The sequence below is a fragment of the Falco cherrug genome, chromosome Z, assembly GCF_023634085.1.
Source record: "Falco cherrug isolate bFalChe1 chromosome Z, bFalChe1.pri, whole genome shotgun sequence".
Taxonomy (NCBI): domain Eukaryota; kingdom Metazoa; phylum Chordata; class Aves; order Falconiformes; family Falconidae; genus Falco; species Falco cherrug.
Genome location: NC_073720.1, coordinates 19,282,753 through 19,306,617, shown reverse-complemented (window position 1 = coordinate 19,306,617; position 23,865 = coordinate 19,282,753). Strand labels below are relative to the sequence as shown.

Sequence of the window (23,865 nt, the reverse complement as noted above, 5' to 3'; positions counted from 1 at the left end):
GTGCAGTTACATTAACCGAGTTTAGGCTCCCTACATCAGTTTAACTCCAACCCTACCATGAGTAAGGAGAAAAGGAAGATGTTAATATAGATGTAGATTTGAACCTTTCTGAACTCTGCAACAATTTGGATTCAGGATTCCATCAAGCTTTTTTGGTACATCAAGTTTAACCAATTTAGCACCCCCACTCTCCCACCACCCCAAAAATTCACAAATGAGAAGGTGTGGTGAAGGCCATGACAGTTTATTTGAGAAAACTGTACCTGTCTGGTAATGTTGTATGTATACATATCACAGCTTAATTTCCTCCTGGACACATACATGTCATTAATACTAACCCCTAGAATACTTCAACCAGACTAAGATCGATTTCTGAACAGGTCTCAATACCTCCACACAAAATTAGTTTGATTGTGGTCTGACCTAATTACTGCAAAGACATTTAATAAAACAGTATCAGGCCTAAGCAAACATAAGCCATGGAACTCAGCTCAAACCTAGCTCATCACTATCTCACACAATGAAATGACATAAGGGAAGCTGCAGTACTGCTGCAAAGAGCCATTAGGGAAAGTGGTGAGTTTTGAATGTAGAACAAGACACCATGAGAAAGATACAGAGCTCGTCAGCCCTATGAATGTGGTCCTTACTTTATGGTCAACTTTGTTGTTTGCAGCACTCCTTTAATAGCCTGGAAACGGAGCCTTTCCTCATTGATTATCATTTCTTTTACAAACACTGTTTCTTTCCTCTTCATTATTCTGTATTTTACTTCTTTGAGTATGTACTAGAAGCACTGCCAAACACAACTTGCGCAAAATAGCAATCTCCAAGCATTTGGGGATGAATCTTAAAATCAAAACTACATTCCTGCTTTTATTCCTCTAAAACAGATGTGTGGGGTTAAGCTACAGAAACTCACATAATCGAGCAAACAGAACTGCACTTCTCTGCTGCACAGGTGAGGAATGATTTGTACTTAAATGTAACTGTTGCGCTTAACTTCCTTTTCCAGGCTTTCATTTGTTTAAGCTATCTTTGATTAATTTAATTAAAACAAAAAAGTAAACATTTTGCTTCCTTGGAAGGTTTTGTCATTTTTGTTTAGGAGAAAAAAGATAGGATAAAAGAAACCCTCTTTCATACTGACCTATAAGAAGGAAACCAATAGGTAAGAAACATAGACTTAAATCAAGGAAAATAAGCCAGGAAACTCTTTAAAAGATAGTGTTTACATATATATAAATGCACCCTGCTTGTCAAAAATATTTATACAAAAATTAAGACAATTGTTAATTATTGAGTGTTACAAACATAAAAATGCCACCTGTTTTCCAAGTCAGTTCAGCCATGACTTATTTCAGATCATTTGTATTACTGAACATCCCTGAAAATTTGTAACTTAGTAAACTAATGAATCACAGTGGAGTTTCAACTCAGACAACTGGCAGTGCAGATGCAAGTCTGAAGTTAAAACTGAATCAGCAACTGAACAATGAGCAGATCATTTAAAACTTAAAAAAAATGTTCCAGCTACATAGCTTGCATTCATATCCCCTTGATAAACATAATTTTATTAGGCTAGCTCTTCAAATTTTCACGCACAGTAAAGCTGTATACTAAAAAAAAAAGCAAACAACAAACAACTCCTCACTGTATTATTCATTTTGGAAAGGGAATTAAGTGGTGTATTTTTGTATATGTGCTTAACATCGTAGTACATGTAACAAGTAGTCTCCATTTGCAGAGAAAGTGTGAATAGATTTAAGTTCTTCTTGAGCCAACATTTGTTGTAAGACAGTACTTGCTGTGCAAACTGGATGGCAGCTGATTTTTTTCCAGTCAATGTGAGGTTTCATAATCAGTTTCTACATAGGCATCAACCCTTCATTCATTCAATCATAAAAATGTGACTTACTAGAAAAGGAAAAATAGAGTCTAAAGGCACAGAATCATATAGCTGCTCTAGTAGGAGTCTGTAAACAGAGAATTGTTTGAATTTAGGAAATCCAAATCTAGGAAAGTAAAAAGGCATCTGAAGCAGGCTTTTATCTAGCCAGCTTCCTTAAAGACCCAAAGGGTTTTGAGGTCTACAAAGTATGCACTAAAATACCGTATTTCAAAAAGCAGTAAGGCAAATAGTATAATCATTATTTCAAAAAAGTTACAATGGTAGTGTAGGCATACACAGTATAACTTAGTTACAATGTGTCGTACTGTTTCTACTACATAGCCCTATAACTGTTTCCTTTCTATATAACTGGAGATCAAACTGGGGTTCCAGGTGAACACACAACCATCCTTGCACCACCATCTACCACTGGCAACAGTTCTTCAGCAGCAGCAGCATTTGCTCTGCTGCCTGGGTCATGTTCATGCGTAGGGCAGTCCACAAATCAAAGTCCAGAGATTAAACACTGTCATACTTGTGAAGAGCTTCTTCTAGCTTTTGTGTCACTTTTTGAAAAAAGAGTATTTGCTGTTGCAAGAAATGCTGCATCTGTGATTTAAAGTCCCTCACACGGATTTTGTGGAAATGATTAATTTCCGCTAGGGTTGCAAAAGAAATAATGTTACAGCGTTCTTGAATGCCCTCAGCTTTTTGGAGCTCCATCTTGCCCTCTTCCACATGCCGCTTACTCTCCTTTACTTTGGTAAGGGCTCCTGTGTAAAGAACAAAACAACATAGTTGAACTGTGAGCACAATGTAGACTTGACTACTGTAGTTTAACAAGTGATTTAATAACGTTAAGGATTTGTATAAGGCTCATTCCAAAGATATTTATATGTGTGCATATATATAGATGTATGAATAATAAGAAACAAAATAAAAGCTTTTTTCATATAAAAAAATAACAGAATAGTGAATCTTTTTCTTTAAAAAAACACACTTTTTTTAAGGCTCTAGCTTGCGAAAGTTAGTAAAACGTGTCTACTTCACAATCTTAACAAAATCAGATGGCATCCTTCAGAGAACAGCTGATAAATATACCAGTAGTGGAAAAAATGAAAGCACTAGAAAACTAGTCAGATCAATTTAAGCCTACACAAACACCAGAAAAATAACCTCAATAAGAAACTGGATTTTGTGAAGCATCACTTTTCCCAGTCTTTGTGAAACATCAAAAAGTAAATCTGAATACAGAAAATCTTGCCAATACACCATTCTGCTTTTATGCCACAGATACCCCAAAATTAATTATTGAGTACAAGAATCTAAAACTTTATTTCAAAGTCACAGACATCCAGGTAGACCTAATAAAGCCCTGCAAGAGCTAAAATAAAAACAGACCAAAAGAATTGACAGTCCTCCTTCTCCAAATAACTACTGAAGTACACACAACCTACAAACCCCAAGTATCACCTAAACAGACTACCCAAAGCAGACTCATATGACAGAGTACCAAGGTATGTCTTAAGGCATTCATTTTCTTGGACTCGATTTCCCATGTAGCAATTACTTTGCCTTAAATATAATAAAAATAATTTAAAAAAAAAAACAAAAAAACCCCAACAAACCAATCAGATCAATACAGCTTTTATAGTCTCACAAGATGCTAGGCCATTTTTTACATTCTTTATGATCACACTTATGTTACTTCTTCCTTCAGCTTCGCAATGCCTTAACTCCCTTTCCTTTCAGATTACACTTCTTGCACTACACGACTGCAGCTCACTGACAGGACTCCTTTTACGCTGCCTTGAAGAAATTCTTTTCCGTACCCTCTACAGCAAAACTAGCCAGCAAGCTAACAGAGAAACCTCTTTGCCTATGTATTCCAGGGGGACAACCTCCACTATCTGCTGGGGGAGTGGGTTTGTCTTCCCGTCAGCCTGAATCCAGATGTCATAAACAGTGAAAACGCAGCTCATCAGCAGTAATACCATCTTCTGACTGTTCCCTCCCGTGCCTGTTTAACAAGGCATTTTGAATGTGTCTCCCTCCAGCACCCAGACCATCTCAGCAGTTCAGACCTGGAGCATGACCTTGTGCACAGATGCGTCTAGGTTTGCTGCACACACAGCTGGCTGGGAGGCAACTGGGGAGCACGGCCATGGCTCACCACATTTCTTTCAAGTGCTTCTCACATTCCCCTGCCTGCTGCGGCTCATCCCTTGCCCCCCTGCCCATCTACAGTCCCTCACCAGACAGAAGCAAGTTCATACATCAGATGATATGGCAGACTTGGGGAAAAATAGTGTGTTGCATTTCTGAAATTAAACGGGGGTTGTGTCTTGCATTATAAATAAAATCTGGAATTTCTAAAAGAGAAGTATACATGACTTTTCTCCATTTTCATTTTTAGAACCAACTCGTTAACTGTTGAGGTGGTGTTTTTGATTGCAAACACTTTGAAAATATTCTCTCTGCTATCAGTACTCCTCTACTCTTAAAAGTCATATTTTTCTGCTTAATTTGCATTTAAGCTGTACTGTACATGGCATCTCCTGTCTGCAGTCCCGGTACGAGCTCTTAGTTGTGAGAGTAAGAAATTCCCCTCTGGTGTGACATACTTGCAGAAAGACCATATGGACGATCTTCCTTTTCTTTTTTGAACTGTGGCAGGGAGGTTATTAACAAGGCAAGCACAGACTGCTGGCTGCATGGCCAAGGATGCTGGTATGTGAGTGGCAGAGGCCACACTCGAATCTGGTATGCCAAAGAGCTGTCTGAAGGCCAAGGGCAGCAGCTCTCCCCAGGGACTGTGAGGTGGTGGCAGCGCTCCAGACTTTCCTGGCCCCTGCTGCATGCTGGCATGGTGGCTAAAAGCTTGGCACTGGGTTGCTTCAGCTGATTGACCTCATCATCTCCACCCTGGCCCAAAAAAACACCACAAAAAAAAAGTTTTCCACATGCAGTGGTGCCAGCAGTGGGACCACGCCAGAAAATCTGTATTTTACCCTCTAAGGGTGGGGAAAGTGTGTGTGGGAAATAAGGAGTGAGGGATCTGCAATGCAGGGAACGATCTGAAAAATATTTAAACCCTTCTTCTGAAAAAAGGATGCTTCTTTCAACAAACAAAACGAGGCTTAGCAAAATTTTTCTCTGCATTCTGTGGGCATGGCAGGAATCCATGCACGGCTGTGAAAAACTGAAATTTGGGACTTACTGGAAGCCAGATGGAGATGGTTAAATAAACATGACAACTCTTCAGTTGTGATGTGGGAAACAGCTTTAGATGTTATTTCTAGAATGTCCAAACTGGAAAAAAAAAAACCCTGACATGTACAGCATCAGCAGCTGAAAGCATAACTAAGTTCTGGAGCAAGTATAATCTTCAAATTATTTCATATCAATAAAAAACATGTACTACCAAACACTAAAGCCCTCCAGACTAGACATACTACGGATTATGCATTTTTTGCCATTAAAAAAAGAAAGGAAGATTTATAATTAGTGAAAGGAATCCAAGGGGAAAACCTGCAACCATTAACACTGCTCTCTTAATGCATATATATTCACACTGGTCCTACAGTGGGATTTCCTTTGAAACCTAGACAGATTACAACATGACATCAGCAATACATGACAAAAGCTTATACACATGCTTAAGTACAAACCAGCTTGTCTTTTTGAAGTGCCTTTGAATAAGTGTTGAATTATTAGTAAAACAATTAATCTTAAAATAACTTAATAAAGGGAAAATTTTAGCTTACTTTAGGACAATCAAAAGAACTTTCCCCAAACACACAGAAAAAACTCCCATGTGCTTTATTTTAAGACACAAGTGATTATTTGTTCTAAAATGTAATTTTATTTTTTTTCAGCATCTACTGAAGTTGGCAAGACTTAGTTTAGTAAATCTTAGAAAAGTCTTAGTTTGCATGGCTTTGCAAGCCAGCTTTGCTAACAGTAACATACTACATTTATTCCCAAATTTTCTCCAAACACTTCTCCATAGACTAAAGCCCTTTTATTTTAACTCACATGAGCAAAACTCTGAGGTGAAGCAGAGATTCATTGATGTCAAGGGTGCAACAATCCAGGCAGGCTTCTAATGGTGAAAGGCGGGAGGGGGACAGTGTGAGGGATTTGGGGAGCAAAAAGCAGCCCCTTGTGTGCATCCCTGCTTGCAAACAAGGGCCTTTCTCAGAAATGCCCAAGTAGGGGACAGGTCCCATGGTAACCTCTAATGCCTCCCACCCACAGCTCTTAGCCTGCTTCACCCCTGGCTACACCATGAACTCCTGCACCTCCATCCTCACTGATCTGTCCATTGCCCTCAGCACCTAATCCAGCACGTCCCTCTCCTGCTGCTGCCATCACAGGCTGTTGAGGCTGAGCAAACCCCCTGCAGTCTAAGTACACCTGCAGAAACATCTTCTGGTTTCTGAATTTAATTATGTGAATGTCTAGCATTGCTTTGGACAACCCAAAAAAGCAAGATATGTTTAAAAACCAGAAGCAGAATTATGGCAGCCCTAGAAAAGGCTAACACATATTTTAGGGAAAAGAAACAGAAGGAGCCACCTCCTAATACATATTAGCTCAAGGAGACCTCCGGCTGAATACGTCTGGGATAAATATCCACCAATGCACTGCTTCCAGCAGGATAAAATACCTAAAAATAAATTCTTGGGTTTCTTTATCTCTGGCTCTACAGATTCTGTAAAGTCTTGCCCATGCATTTAAAGCTTCTGGTCCAATGAAAAGACCTTCTGTCAGGAGATCGAGTCCCAATGATCAGGACTAGCTTTCAAATAGCAAGGGGGCCTGGGTCAAAGATGCTGCAAAAAGGTGTGCTACATCTATTTCTGTTCTTAAAGGTGGGGAAAAGCAGATGCGAATGCTGTTTTTCATTCCCTGAAGCCTGATGTTAAACAGACAGTGGTGCTCACTGAACGCTGCTAAGGGCTTAAGGGAAACTCACAGGTTTCAGCACTTGTTTTCAAGCGTAAGATTAGACAACACAATACACATGTTTAACAGAGGACATTTAAAGTAATGTGCTAGCAGCCAAGAAGACAGGAACACGGTAAAATTCCTGCTAGAAATAAACACTTCCAAGCTGTAAAGCGCACAATACAAACAGCAACTTAAAATGGGTGATGAGCAGTTATCAGGAAAAAAAGAAGTGTATTGAGCCAGTAAGCTGCCCATGCAAACGTGGTTGCAACAAGGCAGAGAGAGTCATATACATTGCGGAAAATGAAATAAAAGAATTTCTGAACCTGGGAGCACTCAAGTTTGGGTCAAACAATGTGTTTTCACATCACCGGCACTTTTATTACACTAAAAAGTGCTTTGAGATTGTTTGAAGAGTGAACTAAGAGTGGGTTTTGAAACTGTACTTGAAATTGTACCCACTCTCCCTCCACACTGTAAGTATGTGTGTATACATGTAAACCCATGCTGGTGCGTATGTGTCTCCAAGCTCTACAGCTGCATGGTATGATCAGCCTACCAGCAGCCAGCCCTACACTGGTTCTTCACACTTACTGTACATGAAACAGACAAGCTGCACCCTGCAATGTGGCAGAAGGCAAAAGCTGTGGGGCTCAGCTCACGAACGCTGCAATCAGGACTGCTCTTCATTCAACTCCTTTGTCTCATTTGAAGCCAGGTCTGCCCGGCCCCTGCCAGCATGGGCAATCAGAAGACAAAGAAGAGCAGTAAATGCTAAGGGTGTACCATCCTCCTGCTGCTCCGTTTCCAACTCTTCTCAAAATACCTGAACATCAGCTTTTGACTGCCGCATACAGGAGTCAGGAGTGAAACGTCAGCTGTCTCTGAAGCTCATCCAAATAACGACAAGCCAAGAGAAAGGGAATTCTTCAGGGCAGGAGCCATTTTTTGCTCTGCATTTGTATGGTGCTTACTACAGTGGACATCTGTTTCACAGCTGGGCTTGCTCGATTCTTAAAAAACATGAGCAGTAATTACTGATACAGTTTCTGAAAAATCATTGCTGTAGCAGCAATGGTTTAACTGCATACAGTAATTCTGCATATGGGACAAAATTCAAGTAAGTATCAGATCAACACTGCCAGAGCATAGCACTTGAGCAGCAGTAAGTATCTGTTGGAGTCAGGGAGGTCCGCGATTCACAGTCACTCCCAGGAACACGTATCATCATTAAGTCACCAATATATCAATGTCGTCAGCATCTCACTCCAAAATACTGAATTTACAAACTCACCCAGCTTGTAGTAGCCAACAAGTTAATGTTTCAGACCCTCTAATTGTAATGACCTTATCATTGCAGTTCTTAAAATACTTCTTTCACTTCAGTGATTAATTATGCTATAACAGAGCAAACAGATTTCTTTCACTAATAGTGAAATAACAGTTTACATATATGTCAGTTACCCAGCAAATATTCATGTTCATGTTACTCTGCACTTTGAGTTAAAGAATTATTGTAAAACTGCAAAGGGAACAAAAGACGACATGGTGGGGGGAAAAAAAGGTGGTCCTGTGGTTGCCCTGATGTCTTACAAGTTTGTTATCTTCTGAAGTACATTTCTAATGGAGCTGGGGCAGGGTGGGAGACTGAAGCAGTGAAGTAGGTGCCAGCCCAACAGTATATGCTGCTCCTCAAGTGCCTTTGCCGCTCTTTGCCTTTCCCCAGCTGGCTCCAGCACTACCAGGAGGGAGATGAGCACTGGCCAGCACGCTGCTGGCGTTGCTGGTTGTGCTGCAGGTGAGAAGCAGTAACTGCTCAGAGGGACAGAAATGAAGCACCTGGCCACCAACTCCTCCAACCACAAACCTGCACTTAGATTCTGTCTGTAGACTCTATTCATAAAATGATACTGAAAAGGACAGCAGCCATAAAAACGGCAGAATGGGAAAAAACAGAGGAGGGTGATTGTTCTGGCCTTGTTATCAGTGGTAACTGTGGCAAAACCAAAGAGCACCATATTCTTGAACACCACATTTGACAAGTCCCCAGCCAACAGGCTTCAGTGCAACAGCAAAACCTCACATCGAAGTCCAAAGGCTCCTATGAGAGACGCTTCCCTCACAGGAAAGGACAACTAGGGTCAGAAACACGGTGATCTTTGAAACAGCCAAGTTTGACAAAGAAAATTTCTCAGCAGTTGTACCTCACAAGTTTGTGCAAATGAAATGATCTGTGCAACAAACAGTTTTTCTTATTTCTACTATCAGAAAGCTACAAAATAAAATATGGTGCATTACTTTCTAGTAAGTAAACCAACGTACATTTCCACACCATTTGTATGCCTGTCATATTAAATGGTCTAACAGGAGGTGTGATGTGTCTTTCAAAACATGCTATTGAAGGGAGAGCTTTGAACTAGTCTAACTCCCTTTGCGTTACTTTTATTACAGGACACGGTTCTAAGTATGAGACACCATCTCTAAAAGGAAAGGAAAAAATGATACATTCATTATGTAGCTTTCATCAAAGGACACAAAAGCAGAAAATGCAACCGGAAATGTTTTCTTTTTCCTTACCTAACAGTGAGTTTATTTAACTACATCTCTTTGCTTAAAGATTTGAAAAGGCAAACCCTAGGTAGCTCATCTACATGTAGCACAGTTTTGATTTATCCTCCTTCTGACAGAAACAACTGTGGAGGAAACAGCATCATCTCTAATCCAGCAGACTGCTGCCAGAACAAGCCTGTCTACATGGCTGTCCCACTTACAGCAGATCTAGCAAAGATGTTGTTACAGGACAACTCAAATGACTAATCCAATAAAAAACTGCATTTGGCCTGGAGGGGACGGAGATGGTGCCTTAGTTTTATCAATGGCGTAGTTATGTGATCCAGCTCAGCCCAGGGCTACACAATCATTAGCTCCAACACAAGGGAAGTTGCCGAAGCACCACACAAGATTACACATAACATGAAATCCTACTCCAAAAAAAGCCCCCAAACTTCCCCCTTTCAATTTAAACTGAAACAACGAAATTGTGTGCAGCAGAATAGAGGTTTTACTGCATTGACAGATTATTTGCTTACGAATGCTCTGAGCACAGATTAACAAAAGAAGCCTACATTAAGATTCTGCAAATTCTTTACATTTTCTGGCCAAGATTTAGAATGGAAAACAGCATAACAGGAATCTGCTTGAAATTAAAACCAAAGGACCACTCCAGTAAAGACTGAACTGTAGAAAAAGAAATGTCAGAGGGGAAAAGTACCATTACAGTAATTAATGTAGGAATGATTTGCTACTTTAACATCTGGTTTTACAGATTTAAACATTAAAAGCAAGTGATCTTGACATCAAAGGCAAAATGATGAAATCACTTGTTCTTTCTGAAAGTGCCAATACAACAGTTTTCAAAACCAGTCTTTCTAATTCAAAGATGATATTCTTCTCCTTAAGAGTGCAAAACTATTTTAGCAATGCTCTCTTTTCCATAGTGAAAGTTAGAAATATATAAAAAACATATCAAATTGTAATTACTTTAGTATTACAGGGTTTTTTTTTCATAGATGCGTGAAAATGGCTTTAATGCTTTCAGAATCTGCAGTCTAAAGATAGTTTAGAAAGTGAAGTTTGTTTTTTATTACTTTGTTGTCCACTGCTCGACCCCCCCCCCAATAAAATTATGCCATCCTACAAATCTAGGCTCATAAATTACAGTACTGTGCTAACATCTAGGTTAACATTGACTGCAGGATTATTAACATCAGACAGATTTTTTTCTTCCAGTTACCCTGTTGCAAAGCTCACCGAAAGCTGTCACCCAGATATATTCTTCAGTTCAAGATGGAATCACCTTCTAATCTACACAATCCAAATATCATGCACAAATAAAACAGTCTTTATTAGAGATTTCAGAAACTTAATTAGTTCTAACCTCATCTGGTGGTTTTAACATGTATGTTGATTTATTTAATATAAAACCGATTAACAGTGTTAGAATGCAGTGTCAAATGTCACTCAATTTTAAAGAACTACCGGAGTAATGGATACTATATATGTCTAACTAATCTTTTTTAAAAAATTTAAATGAGATATTTAAGACCTGATTGGACTCACTGTGTATACATGCACCAGCTGGTGTACACAAATGTAGGAAAAGCATACATAGCCAATTTATTTAGGACTTTTAATACCTCTGCAGGTTCAGAGGCTCTCAAATGCTCATGCTACTGACAGCTATTTAAATTATCATATTGGCAATGTGCACTTCCTTTCCAGAGTCCCTCCAAGGAACTACAAGCTTTGGTGTGCAGCACCTCCAGCATTAATGTTTTCTTGTGTCATGCTACTTCCACACTGCTATGCAAGAAACAAGCCATAGTTTGCCCTTGACACAGCTGGTAACAGGAGGTGAGAGCAAGACAGCAAAAATGAACGAAAGAAACAGAACAGAATTATCATTTATTGCACCTACTGCATCACACAACACCATTATCAAAACAAAAAAGCCCATACTGCTAAGTAACTGCATGTAAAAACTGCAAAATCGGATGGAATTTTCCATTCAAATCTTGAATGCAGTGACTTTAAAACTAATGCATCTTCAGATGTATTGTACACAAACTGTGTTTTAAGCAAACATATGACCCCATTTCAGCCACTGAAGTTTAAACTGCGTTCATGAGGAGTTCTGACTACAGGTACCTACAGCGATGTCTGAAAGGAGGCCAGTCAGGAATAACTTGGTCTTAAAATCCAGCTAAATTGTGTATATTGCTGTCCATTATCACAAACATAGCATTTTGCACCACAGCCTGAGAGGCAAACATTAGGTAAGGCTAGTTTTGCCCAATTCTAAGGCAGTCTGTATTTTTCGGTACTCACATGTACCATTTACAGAGTTTTACTTTTCTATGGCTTCAGCTGACGCTGCAGACTGGGAGGACAGAAAGGAGTGAAACAAACTAGACTGATCACTAGAAACACGGCACATTTGCCTGTTAGAAAGCCAGTCATGTTTTCCAGGGTGAATGCATTAAAATTTAAGCAATTGCAAACTGCGGAAGTACCAAGAGGAAACCTCTCAGTGATTTTAAGTGCTTCTTACTAGCTTACACCTAAATGGGGCATTGAAGATGCTTTTAAGACAAATCTGTTTTTCCAGAGTTTAAGTTGGTCTATCACAGTTTGGTTGTCATCACTACTGAACACTAATTCTCCCAATTAGGATGTTAAGAAGAACAAGCAGTTTTCTATTAGAATGATGCTACAGACTTAACAGCTTTTGTTAATACACTGTTCATAATGCTGACTTCAAGACAACAATCTAAATCAAAAATGATGCTTTGCATGCGTGATATAAATTAATTTTCAGTGAAACTGGTTAACTGCATAGGAACAGAAATGTATCCTCTCTATCTATAGAAGATTAATATCAGTCAGGGCCAAAATGGATGTAAGTATCATTACATCAAATGGTAACTTCTTCAAAATTGTTGCAGGATTCATGGGATGTGGGTGGGCAGCAGAAGACAAGTAACACTGCGTATCAATATACCATTATCAAGAGAAGCAAGTATAAATGCAGGTTCCACCAACGCTTACATCCTTTCTTTATTGGGGTGCAATGAAGAACCTGCTTTTGGATGTTGTTCTCTGTAAAGGCTAAAGGGAAGCAAAGAGTGAGCACAATTTATGGTGTTTGTCCATCACCATCTGCTAAGCTCAGCTGCTGTCCTAAGATGAGCAAATACAACATGCATAGACAGTTCAACATAAATTCATATGAAAAGAGTTGAGATCCAAATGAAATGCAGATATCACTCCATTAAATGCTCTCTCTTAGAGATCTGAATGCTGTAGTATCTCTGTAAGGACAAAACAAAGTAGACTCCTTTTTGCAAGCAGAATATGCAAGGTAAACCATCAATAATGTAACCAATTAAAATATATTATATAATACAAGACAGAACATGTGAACAAGAGCTATACATTATATATTGTTATGTTAATTAATTTAAAACTGTAAATCTGTAACTTGATTAACTTACTATATTACTATAGTACATATTATAATATACAGATAATATTGTTTTATAAAGCAGAAGAGAATTGCCTGCCTTTTTAGGATGAAGCGATCTACTGCTTTGAGTTTGGGCTTACATAAAACTTAAAGCAGATTGAAAATGTAGCGTCATTATCATGGTACTTGGTAAAATGGGTATTTCCTCAGTAAATTTTCAGCCAGCAGAGCTAATCATGCATATAAAGACTGAAATTTGTAAGCCTGAAAAAACTAGAATAACAAGTTGTTTTTCACCATGGGGCAAAAAAGCAATGTAAACTCCTAGTCATAGCATGATCTGCTTTTCAGTTACGAAAGAACTGCATGTAGGCATAAAAAGGTAGTTTAGTTCATTACAGTTACAGGAGTTGTTCACCTGTGATGTGCACCTACCTAAAAGAAAGGCTGAAACCATCCCGCTTCTTGCTGCTCTGCTACAGTAACAACTTGAAGTCACTGACAAGAACTGAATAGACTGTTTAAATGCATATTCTAATACTGATCTCACATGATTACACTCCAAAATTTACACACTTTTCACTAAATTGTTTTTTCCTTTGTTTTATTTAAAACCTCACAGCCTTCGTGAAAGATATAAATAAGATCGTGTAGAAGTGTTTGCCATTTGTTTGCTCTAGTCTATAAGACTGATAAGACATGTTTTGGGTGCTAAGCCAAATATGATTTCATTTTTTACTTAGAATTTTAAAATTCTGTGCTATTTGTACAAGGCAATTTAAAAGAAATAAGGTACCAGCTGGATGAGTTTATACAGTCTGCCCACATTAACTTGGCATTTTAACTGTTCAAACAAAGTCTTAACAATGAAGTCATGGAAAGACCTGGAAATGCTGAAACATGTCCTTGTTTAAAAAGTGACCTGCAAAATAAAAAAAAATTGGCCAGCTTGTTTGGTTTTGATAATGTGGTTACATAGACTTGCAAGAACTCTGAGAGCCACTTTCCACTTTCAGTCTACCAATTCTTGTCTTCCCTGTTTGGATGGAAGTCCTTTTAGCAAGACCTGGAGCTCTCAGCTGCAAGAGAACCATTCACTAGCTGGATTCTTCCTAAGCTTCAAGCTGTAAAGGTATTACATAGTCTTTGAAATAAAATTACTTCCTCTTTCTACAATATGGTTTTTAACTCCTCAGTGTCTACCCCCTCTTGCTGCCCACAAGTTTTTCCCAACAGACAGGGCCTTGCTGCCTGTGGTGAGCAAGCACCCTTAAGAGCACAAGAGGTGATAATGCACTGCCTGCAGCCAAACCTACAGCTCTGATCTCTGATCAAAACTTCTCCAGCCTGTTGGGACTAAGTGGGCAGTCTGGACAGACCTTCTGGTGTGCAGTAACACGTGCAGTCCCTCCCCAGGAAGGAACAGTTACACTCTTCCTCTGCTACCAGCTGTTTTTGAAAAAAAACACCCCAACAACTCACTGAGTTTTATCAGCTGCAAAATGTTTGTCATCAAACGTGTATCGTATCAGGCTAGCAGGTTTCAAAAGGTAACAGGAAAGAGAAAGACATCACGACTGCATGAATCTTGCTCCCTTATAAAGCTAACGTAAGAAGAGATTGCGGAGGGAGCAGAAAAGAAAAAAATAATGATCATACTTTAAAGAGACTTATGCATCTTTTAGACAGGGAATAGAAGTCCTTTTTTTCGCCCTCTTCCTGTTTAACCTTCTTTAAGTAAGGCTACCGCTCAATTTTAATATTGTTCATTGTTGTCTTCTGATTTCACAAACACCAAAGATGCTATCGTCCTATACAATTTCTAAATGTGAAGATTCTTTCACATTTTAACCATCTAAAAGTCTCAGTTTCCTTCAGGTTACCTTCAGATACTGGGAGGCAATACTGGGTGACTCAGCAGCAAGCAGACAATGCTGTATCATCGCTGTAACAGCAGTGGGGAGGCTGACAGGGCAAAAAATACAAAGTCATCATGGGTCAATCCATCCTTTCTCTTCTAAGTCCTTAAACAGATGAAAAGTAGGTATCCACCTCTTTTTACTGTTGCAAGGGTCATTTCACAAGGATTAAGTGCCTAGCTTTTAGCCAGTGGCTACCTGAGTTGAACGTCAGTGCAAAGAGGGATGGGAGTGGAGTGGGTGAAGATGAAAAAAAGGACAAACAAGGATGGAAAAGACATGTCTGCACAACAAATTTAAGAGGTTAGAAAGAAAGTACGAGAGAAAAGCACTCCTTTTACACTGTGATATAAAATTCTGGGTGCGAATTTTGATGTCTGATTTATTTGTGAATACACATACCCCTCCTTCCCCCTGCAAAAAAAATATTGCTGAAAATGTTATGGTGTTCCAGGTTTTAATGCTGTTTGGGGTTTTTAAATGCATTTCTAAGTGGCATCTTATTTTTGCCTATAATTTTTATAAGATATTCTAAAAACACACCCAGCACATTCTTTAAAGCCACTGTTCAGAATTAAGGTTGCTTCAGTAAGTAAGATCATTTACCTTATTTTACTTTGTTCACAGTGATCAAGAAGCAAAAAAGCCATTCAGCTGTCTGTTTAAATAATTCTCTTAAACCTTGGCATGCAGAGGAAATGGAATTGCTGCCTACACCTTAGAAAACATTTAAACCACTTTCTCAAATCTGTTTTGCAAAAATCTTAACCAAAAGTTTGTCTAGCACTGACATCATAATGTTAAGAGAAAGGGGAAATCTGGAAAGCAGAGATGAAACAGCAAGTTAGCATTTCTTCCACTTTCAGGAATCACATGTGGCCAATTATATTAATTCCTCAAACAAAACTTCAAAGAAAGAAAACATGTAACTTCTCTACTCTCACTAAGCAAATATGAAGACAAGATAGGCAGACAAACATGAGCTTGAGCTAGAGTACTAACACACACTATCTCAAATTCTCACATGTTCATAAATTTTCTGAACCTGCATGGACCTGCAGTGAGCATTTATGTTGAAGACTACTGAAGAGGGAAGATCACAGTTGAGAGCTCTACAGTTGAGTGAAGCTCCAGCGATTAATATTTAGGGATGCTTTTGCCAAGAACGCCTAGGGAATTTCCACAAACAGACCTTAAAAACACAGAAAGGAAGATATTATTCATTACAAATGAAGTTTGGAGCTTGCCCTTCTTCTCAAAATTAAAGCAACTGAATCTAGTCTTTCTTGAAAAATACTCCAGTTGTGCAAAATTACGGAAGTGCAGCTTAGTTTTTGAGCCTACTAAACTTCATGTTCTTCATCTACAAAGGCTTTGCCAGAGGCTAAAAGAAAACTAAGTATATCTGTCTAACATACTTGGATCTTCCACTCCAAAAAACTCAGGTACGCACAGGAATACTTTCATGTAAGCATTTCAAAAGCACTAGGTTCATAGAAGTATTTGGGTGCTTAGATGCTTAGGACACCATTCTGCCATCATCTAGCCTTACAGGTACCAGTTGCCCCCTAACTGCTTAGTTTTCCAAATAAAACCTATAAAACAAGTTATTTGTAAGAGATGTATGCCTTGGGGCTGATACGCTCTGTGCCAGCCTCAGTGTGACTCACAAACCAAGCACTTCCAGATGGAAACGTGGGTCTTCCAGCTTGGCACATTCTTCGCTGTAGGGCTCAATCCAATGAATCTTCAGACCTGAACTGGAGCATGCACAAAACTGGGTAAGGTCTCTCACAAAGCACCGACAAGTTACTCCTCAACTGGCATGTGGGGCAGAAAAGTTCAAATTCTCCCTCTGCCTCTTCTGGAGCAGGAACTTTAACTCTTCCTTCCCTCACAGAAAATTCCTTAAACACTGGGTGCTCAAGACAAAGGAAGCTGAGGGAAAGGAATCTTTTAAAATCTCCCACTGACATTATTACCATTTCATGAAATATGTAAAATATTAGTAAGATAATAAACAGTTTGGAAATATTTCCATAGTCCATTGCTTCACCTGCTTTACACAAGCGACCAAAATGACAATCCCTTTCTGTACATTCCAGGCCATGTATGATGTCTTCAGCAGAGAAGGCTGAAACACCTGGACCCCAGAGCAATTAAAATCACAACAGTTAACACATCTTCCTGCTAACAGGCACACAGCGGGTCTTACATGGCTTTGGTTCATAATTCTAGGAAGAAAGACAAAGCCCAAATGGAGGGAAATTGTTGTCTCTGACTTACAGAGTCCTTTTTGCAGAAGTTGCAGAAATGATTAAAAAAACCCAGACATGCAGACTTCTCAGTCGCTACCACAAAACACACTTCCAAATCACATTCAGCAGCTGTTCACCTACCGGTCTGCAGCAGAGCAAAACTGCAGCAGGACAATGCAGTTGAACATTCTACCCCACAAACATGGGCACCTTTTGGGCACAGCTGCCTTTATTTTTTGGTTTTTCTAAGGTCTAGGGGAATACAGAAATGGAGTCTAGAAAAGGCCTTGGTTTTTATCCCAAGTGGACAATATATTTGCACTACGTAGAAAGCAAAGGAGAACTACTTGTAACTTCAGACTTCATCTTTTTAAAGGTACAGCCATGTAAGCAATGTATCAATCAGGCTGCTGTTTCTACCACTTCTATGGGCACGTTGGGGTCATTCTACTGCACAAATAAGTTGTACACTAGAAAATAAAACACACCAACTCTATTTTTCAGATGACCTATTATCACCAACAGATACTTGTTTAGTCTATACAGACAATAACAATTCTCAAAACTGCCAACCATCGCAGAGAGTAAATTTAAAAGAAGGCTCTTACAAGGTAAGAGCCTCAAACAGTTCATATTTTCATCTGAAGTTTACAGTTGGGAACTGAAAAGTAATACCTTGATACAAGTAACTCTTAAGAGTAATAAAACAGCGATGTACCGAGTGTAGAAAACATCTTCCTCTCAGCTTTCCTCCAGTTTTCCTGTTTTGTTATGGGTTCGACAACAAACGCATAACCCAGTCCCAACCCTATTCCTATCATGAACATGGACACGCAAGAGATCAACCTCCAAGCACATGCCATTTTCTGATGGCAAGTATGTACCAGAGGCAATACTGTGCTGAAGGCAGTGTCAGCCCACAGGGGCTGGAGCACGAACACCTGCATGCAGGCCGGCTGCATGTTCCTCCAACAAGCTCCAGGACTGAGCTCTGGCACAAAATCAACTCTACGTAAGTCATGCCCATGCACTTCTCTAGTGGAAGCTCATTTAGACCAACTTTCCCTTGTTCAGCAACGTAAACCCAACCAGTAAGTGCAACTGGGTTGAGTCAAGCACATATCTTATTATCCCCAATTGTCTCTTCAAAGTCTCATCTCCAAAAATACGGCCGTGAAGAACTCTATATAGCTTTAAAGCCTCAGGATGCATTCTTTAAACAGTATATATAATCTGCTGACTTTTTCTACATAATAAAAAATATTTCCCATTAATTTTTTCCAGAAGCTTACAGATAATCCTATTATTAGTTGACAACTCACTTTAAAATGCCCCCAAACATGAGGCATTGCCAAGGCTACCCTTCTCTCCAAGTCTAAAATAATTGAAAGTTGTCATCAGAACACAATGCCACAGCAGCTAGCAGAACAACTCCTCAAAGGTTAGACTGCACACTTCCCTTTTCTCTTCAAAATAATATGAAGATTGTTTAAGTTTCCACTCACAATTTTCAAGATCTGACAGCAGAATGGAAATCTGACTTTAATGCATGCAATTTTTATGAAAAGCTTATTTCTTAAGTAACAACAAATTGTGCATTTTGTACCAACTCTGTTTCCTCAGATTTTCCCAGCAATAATGCATACACCTCCTGGAAGCCTGCCTTTTTGAGCTATTGAGAAAACTCTTCCAGTTCTTTTATTGTCAAACTCAACATACTGTTCCAGACGCAAAAAAACCCTGGAAATGTCACTTAAGGATACAAAAACCTGATTCACCATGGGTGACAATTCAAGCTCTGCCTTTTGGGATGCAGAACACTGCTTACTAATACCCAAAATAATCTTCAATAAAGTTAATGCATTTTCTCGGCTAACTGTTAAGACACACCCATTTTTGCAGAGCATGTGTGGTATTTTCTTGGTCTTTTTTACAGCCCCAACGCCCACAATCCCCCCAGTCTTTGAGTTGAAAACTACAGGTAAGGAACATAACCGCAAGAATGAGTGATGGGCTAGTCTATTCACAATAGTGAAGGATATATGAAATCATACACACATATGCAGTGCTACAGAATTCTATTTATCTGCACAAGCATCGCTAGTTACATAGCAGATGGTCCCTTAATTTTTGGAGTTTCTTTCTCTCTGACGGATCACAAAGCACCATACAAACAGCAATCTGAACCTCAAAATCATGTTTCAGCTAGAAAGATGCTGAAAGGGTAACAGGTGAACAACACCTTTTTATGATAATAAGGGCAAAAGATGAACAACTCCAGCTAAGAACACAGATCATTATTCTTTCAATTCTTAAAAGAACGTTCAATGTGTGGCTGAAATGAGAAATCCCATCAGTTTTAAACATCTCATCTGACTGCCTTGACGCCACAAAATGTACACACCAGCGTTGCGCACCTCAGACAAGGTGGTCAATCTGGTGACTAACTGCATCTTCAGATTACTTTGTATTTGTTATCTGCTAGATCAGAGATTTAAGATATCTAACATATATCAGAAAATAATAGATGTTTTCATACCACTTGATTTCCAGGGTTTGCAAACAAGCCCATTCACCTTTAACGTATTAGCAGTATAGGCAGATGTGGTTTCTTTCAGATACAGGGCCAAATGCAGCAAGCTCTGACCAGTAAAGTTCCCAGCTATGTCTAGACCTTTGGCACAAAATGAAAATTGTCACCGACGTGTTTTTTGTATTTTTCGCAGCAGTTTGCCTGAATAAACATGGAGAGATTTGACCCAAGGCCAGCAAACCAGACACGGGGCAAATTTAGCCCCTGCTCCCTACACCTGATACATAAAACTTGGTTTCAGTAAACAGGCAAGGGTGTATTACCTTTCTGGACGTGGATGATGTCTGGAAAGTTGGCCAAATGCCCCTGATACAGCGCTAACAAATCCATCACAGGGTCTAGGTCCTGCCGGGGCTGATCTGCAAAGAGGTCCCCGATGGCATCGTAGGCTTCTGCAGTGAAGGCTATAGCTTGGTTGAGGCCAGCCGAAAAGGCCTGCTGGTCCAGCTCAAACGCCTGACTGAGGCACTTGAAGGAGTGCCCCACCTTCTGGTATTCCTTCTTGAAACCAGTGACTTGTTTGCGGGCAAACTCGTTGGCTGTGTGATTAAGCTGCAGGGCGCTCTCATCCATCTTCTTTGTGAAGGCTTTGAAGCCATCCACCTGGCTTTCCACCTCCTGCAAGTCCAGGCTGGCCCCAGGGCCTGTAGGGACACTGATGGTCAGGAAGAAGTTGGCACCCACCATCTCATCTTTCTCAGCCTTGCGCTTGCCTTGTTTCCAGGCCTTCTCATCCGTGCTGGGACAGGTGAGGAAGTGCTGGAAGGCATCGCACTGAGCCAGCACGGGGTGGCTGCACATGTGGTCCATCCACCAGGCCAGGCCTTTGCGACGTTTGGAGATGAAGTCCTCCTCGAAGCGGCCAGTGGCCTGCTTCTCTGGCAAGTGGGGCACGGAGATGACAGGGAACTTCTCGGCCAGGCGCCCGTAGAGCCAGTCAAAGTGCTTGTAGCGGCGGTGCACCTGCTGCCCGGTGTGGCTGGGCACCAGCTTGTAGGCGATGTAGCTCTTCATGCCCTTGAACTTTGTCTGCTTGGTGGGGTCCTCAATGGAGCACTGGAAGGGGTAGGGGTTCTCCTGCCACTCGGGCCCCTGGGGGCCCAGCACCACGCACAGCTTGTCCCCATCCTTCACGAAGCCCGACGCCTCGCCCAGCACGAAGGCCTCCCCGCCGGACTTGACGAAAGTGGAGAAGCGGTTGAGGTTGCGGCTCACGGTGGCCGAGCTCTTGGCGCCGCCGCCGCCGGGCGGGTGAGGGTGCGGGTGGCCGGCCGGGTGGCCGCTGCCGCTGCGGGAGCCCAGGGAGAGCTCGGACCGGGTGGACAGGCGGTAGCGGCCGGAGGCCCCGCCGCCCGCCGCTTCGTAGTCGGGGTAGGAGCTGCCCAGGGCGCCCGGCTCGTCGGCTACGGTGGAGCTGTCGTCCCAGTCGTCGTCCCAGTCGTCATCGCTGCCCTGGCTGGGCTGGTAGGAGCCGCCGTAGGGCGCCGGCGGGAAGGGGTACCCGGCGGCGGCGGGGGGCTGCGGGAAGGGCTCGGGCGCCGCCGCCGGCGGGGGCTGCTGCGTCGCCGGCTTGAATGCGGCGGGGGGCGGCAGCGGCTCGAAGCCGCCGGCGGGGAGGTTGGCGTAGCGGGCGGGCGGCGGCGGCTCGGCGGCGGGGGCGCGGATCACCTGCACGTACGAGGCCGGGAAGAGGCCGCGGTCGCCGCGGCTGTTGACGCCCTCCAGCCAGCCCTCGATGTCCTGCTCGCTGCAGAGGCTCAGCACTTCGTGCTCCCGCAGCGAGATCTCCCCCGGGTTCTCCGACCTGAAATCGTACAGCGCCCGGGCCCGCAGCGCCATGGTCCCGCCGCCCCGCAGCCACAGCCCGACCGCCCCTGGGGGGGTCCCCGCCGCCGCAGTGCCGCCGCCCTTCGCCGCGCCGCGCCGGCGGGGCTGCGGCAGGAGAGCGCCGCGCCCGGCCTCTGCCTCCGCGTCCCGGCGGCGGGGACTGCGGCGGCCGGCTGCCCGGGCTGCGCTCTGCTGCGGCGCGGCCGGCTCGAGTCCCTGCTTCACCCCGGCGGGCGAGGCAGGGCGCGGGGGCCGGGCCGGGGGCCGGGCCGGCGACCGTCCCACGTCGCCAGTTTCGCTAATCCAGAGCCGAGAGCCAGGGCGGAGGAGCCGAGCGCAGAGCGGCCGCCCCCATCGATGGGCCCGGCCCGCCCCTTCCCCGCCCGCCCCCTGGCGTCCGGCCGGCGGCGGCGGGTGCGGGGCTGCCGCGGGTCGGTGCGGCTGCCGAACGGCCCCGGCTTGAGTGCTTCACGCGAGGTGCTGCGGGCGGTGACACCTGCGCCTTCAGCCTCTGCGAACCCGGTGGCCGATTTCCCCGAAGGCCGCCGGGAACCCGCGGCTCGCGCACGCAGCGGCGCCTCGCGCCCCCGCGCCCCTCCGGCAGCCCGCGTGCGCCGCCGGGGCTCGGGTCGGTCTCCGCGGCTGCCGCGGGGCTGGCGGGACGGGCCGCTGCCGCCGCCGCGCCGGCATCGCTTCCCGGCATCCCGCCCCGGCATCCCGCCCCGGCATCCCGCCCCGGCATCCCGCCCCGGCATCTGCAGGGAGCGCGCCGGGCAGGTGCTGGGGGGGTTGCACTAATTCTGGAGGCCCTCGTCCGGCTGCTTGTTGCTTACCATGGGAAGTGAGGCTAGCGTTAGGAAAGCGTGCGTTTTGCTTGTGGGTAATATGTATTTTGGCCCTCCTGAAAAACGCGGCCATGCTGCTGATGCTGGTTTTCTGCGGGATAGCCTCAGCCCTATCTTGGTGCTTTTTTCCCTGCCCTGGTCATTTCTGCTCGTAACTCCTGTGGCACCTGGTCCTGTGTGGTCTAATCACATGGATAACCATCAGATTAACCATCTCTGAGCTCTCTTTGGAACCCTCCAGGTTTCTCTCAAGTTTCTCTCAAGAGTTCTACCTGTTCATGAACAATTAGGAGGTTGTCTGGAGGACATGTACCTGTTTGGTCCCCAGTTCTTCATGCTTACCCATCAGCATCCTGCCAGATACACAGCTCTTGCGCATTTCTCTGATGTACTTCGAAGTGTGTGTTGCTTCTCAAAGGTCTTTGTATCAAATAATTTGTCTTCATCTGTGGGAGATTCACTGGAATGCTACAAGACCCACTTGCTTCCTTTCATTGCTGCTTTTAGTACTTCATACCTGGGTTTTGCTTTGATTCACTTCTTCCTTCTGACTTTCATGTTTCCAATGCTGATGCACATACTATCACGGAGATTTTCTGTTTCTGTTGCTTGGCTTGTGTACTTAACATTTGCTTAGGCCAGCCTAGGTTTTTAGTCCCAAATTCCTTTATTGCTTAACTCTGGAAGTCTGTTTTTAATTAGCCGATACCAATAGTGCCCAAAGAACAGAATAAGTCACCACACAACCAGATCCTTGGTCCCCAGCCCAGTGGAACGTGTTCACGTTGTATCACCTGCGCCATCACCTCCAGACTGAAGCACTAAATTTGCAGCAGCAAGCTTACAGAGAGCAATTCTGAGTACCGACAACAGCGCTAAAGTGAGGAGCACCCATTTTCTCCCAAGAGAGACCTGGCAGCTGCCCAGAATGGCGCAGCTGATGACCTTGACTTCATACGACTCTGTATCAAGGCTTTGGGATTTCCCTGCCAGCTCGCTTGGTGCTGGTGGAAGCACCCTGATCTGGCCCAGTCATGACTACCCCACTCCCAGCAGGCTTTGAGGAGCTTCTCCAGCCCTGCATCAGCACCTGTCAGTGCTCTTGGAACTGCCAGAGCTGATTTCCTATCAAGGAAAACTGCAGTGTTCTGCCGCGGGTGTGCTGCCAGGGTCTGCCTTTGGTGCAGACACGGGGTTTTTTATGCTGCATGCAGATTGCCATGGCACCTGACCCACGGCCCAGCACGCTGCCCTCTACCCATGTGGACAGCCTGGAGTAAGGGCTAAAGCCCCCACAGGAGGCAGATGTGAATCGGTTTAACTTTAGGCAGATGTGAATCGGTTTAACTTTGGTCTTAGATTTCGCCCAGATTCTGACTACTGCAAATCAAGATGAGTGATGGGGTTTTGTACTCCTTCCACAGGCACTCCTAAGGTTGATCTGAGCAGTCTTGATCATTCATGTGAATACTCACAGGTTGAACTACAGAAAATTGTCTCCCAATCTGCTTTTTTCTATACCACTTACTGTTTTATGTGTATTTTACTGCA

At 43.0% G+C, this 23,865-nt stretch overlaps 1 protein-coding gene across 1 annotated transcript; it reads right to left on the bottom strand.

Moving 5' to 3' along the window:
• Window positions 1-228: 228 nt before the first annotated feature.
• On the bottom strand, window positions 229-21,750 carry SNX18 (sorting nexin 18). Its single transcript, XM_005443916.4, has 2 exons — window positions 19,906-21,750; window positions 229-2,664 (listed from the first exon to the last, which is right to left on the bottom strand). Exons 1-2 carry the CDS (start codon window positions 21,479-21,481, stop codon window positions 2,411-2,413), a joined length of 1,830 nt encoding a protein of 609 aa, XP_005443973.3. The 5' UTR covers window positions 21,482-21,750; the 3' UTR covers window positions 229-2,410.
• Between the last annotated feature and the right edge of the window lie 2,115 nt (window positions 21,751-23,865).

What these genes read in the sequence shown, in the direction of transcription:
- SNX18 (XM_005443916.4), bottom strand. Translation starts at nt 21,481, where the DNA reads ATGGCGCTGCGGGCCCGGGCGCTGTACGATTTCAGGTCGGAGAACCCG. An exon ending in CATCATCCACGTCCAGAAAG is followed by an intron (nt 2,665 to 19,905) that starts GTAATACACCCT and finishes TTCTTTACACAG; the next exon opens with GAGCCCTTACCAAAGTAAAG.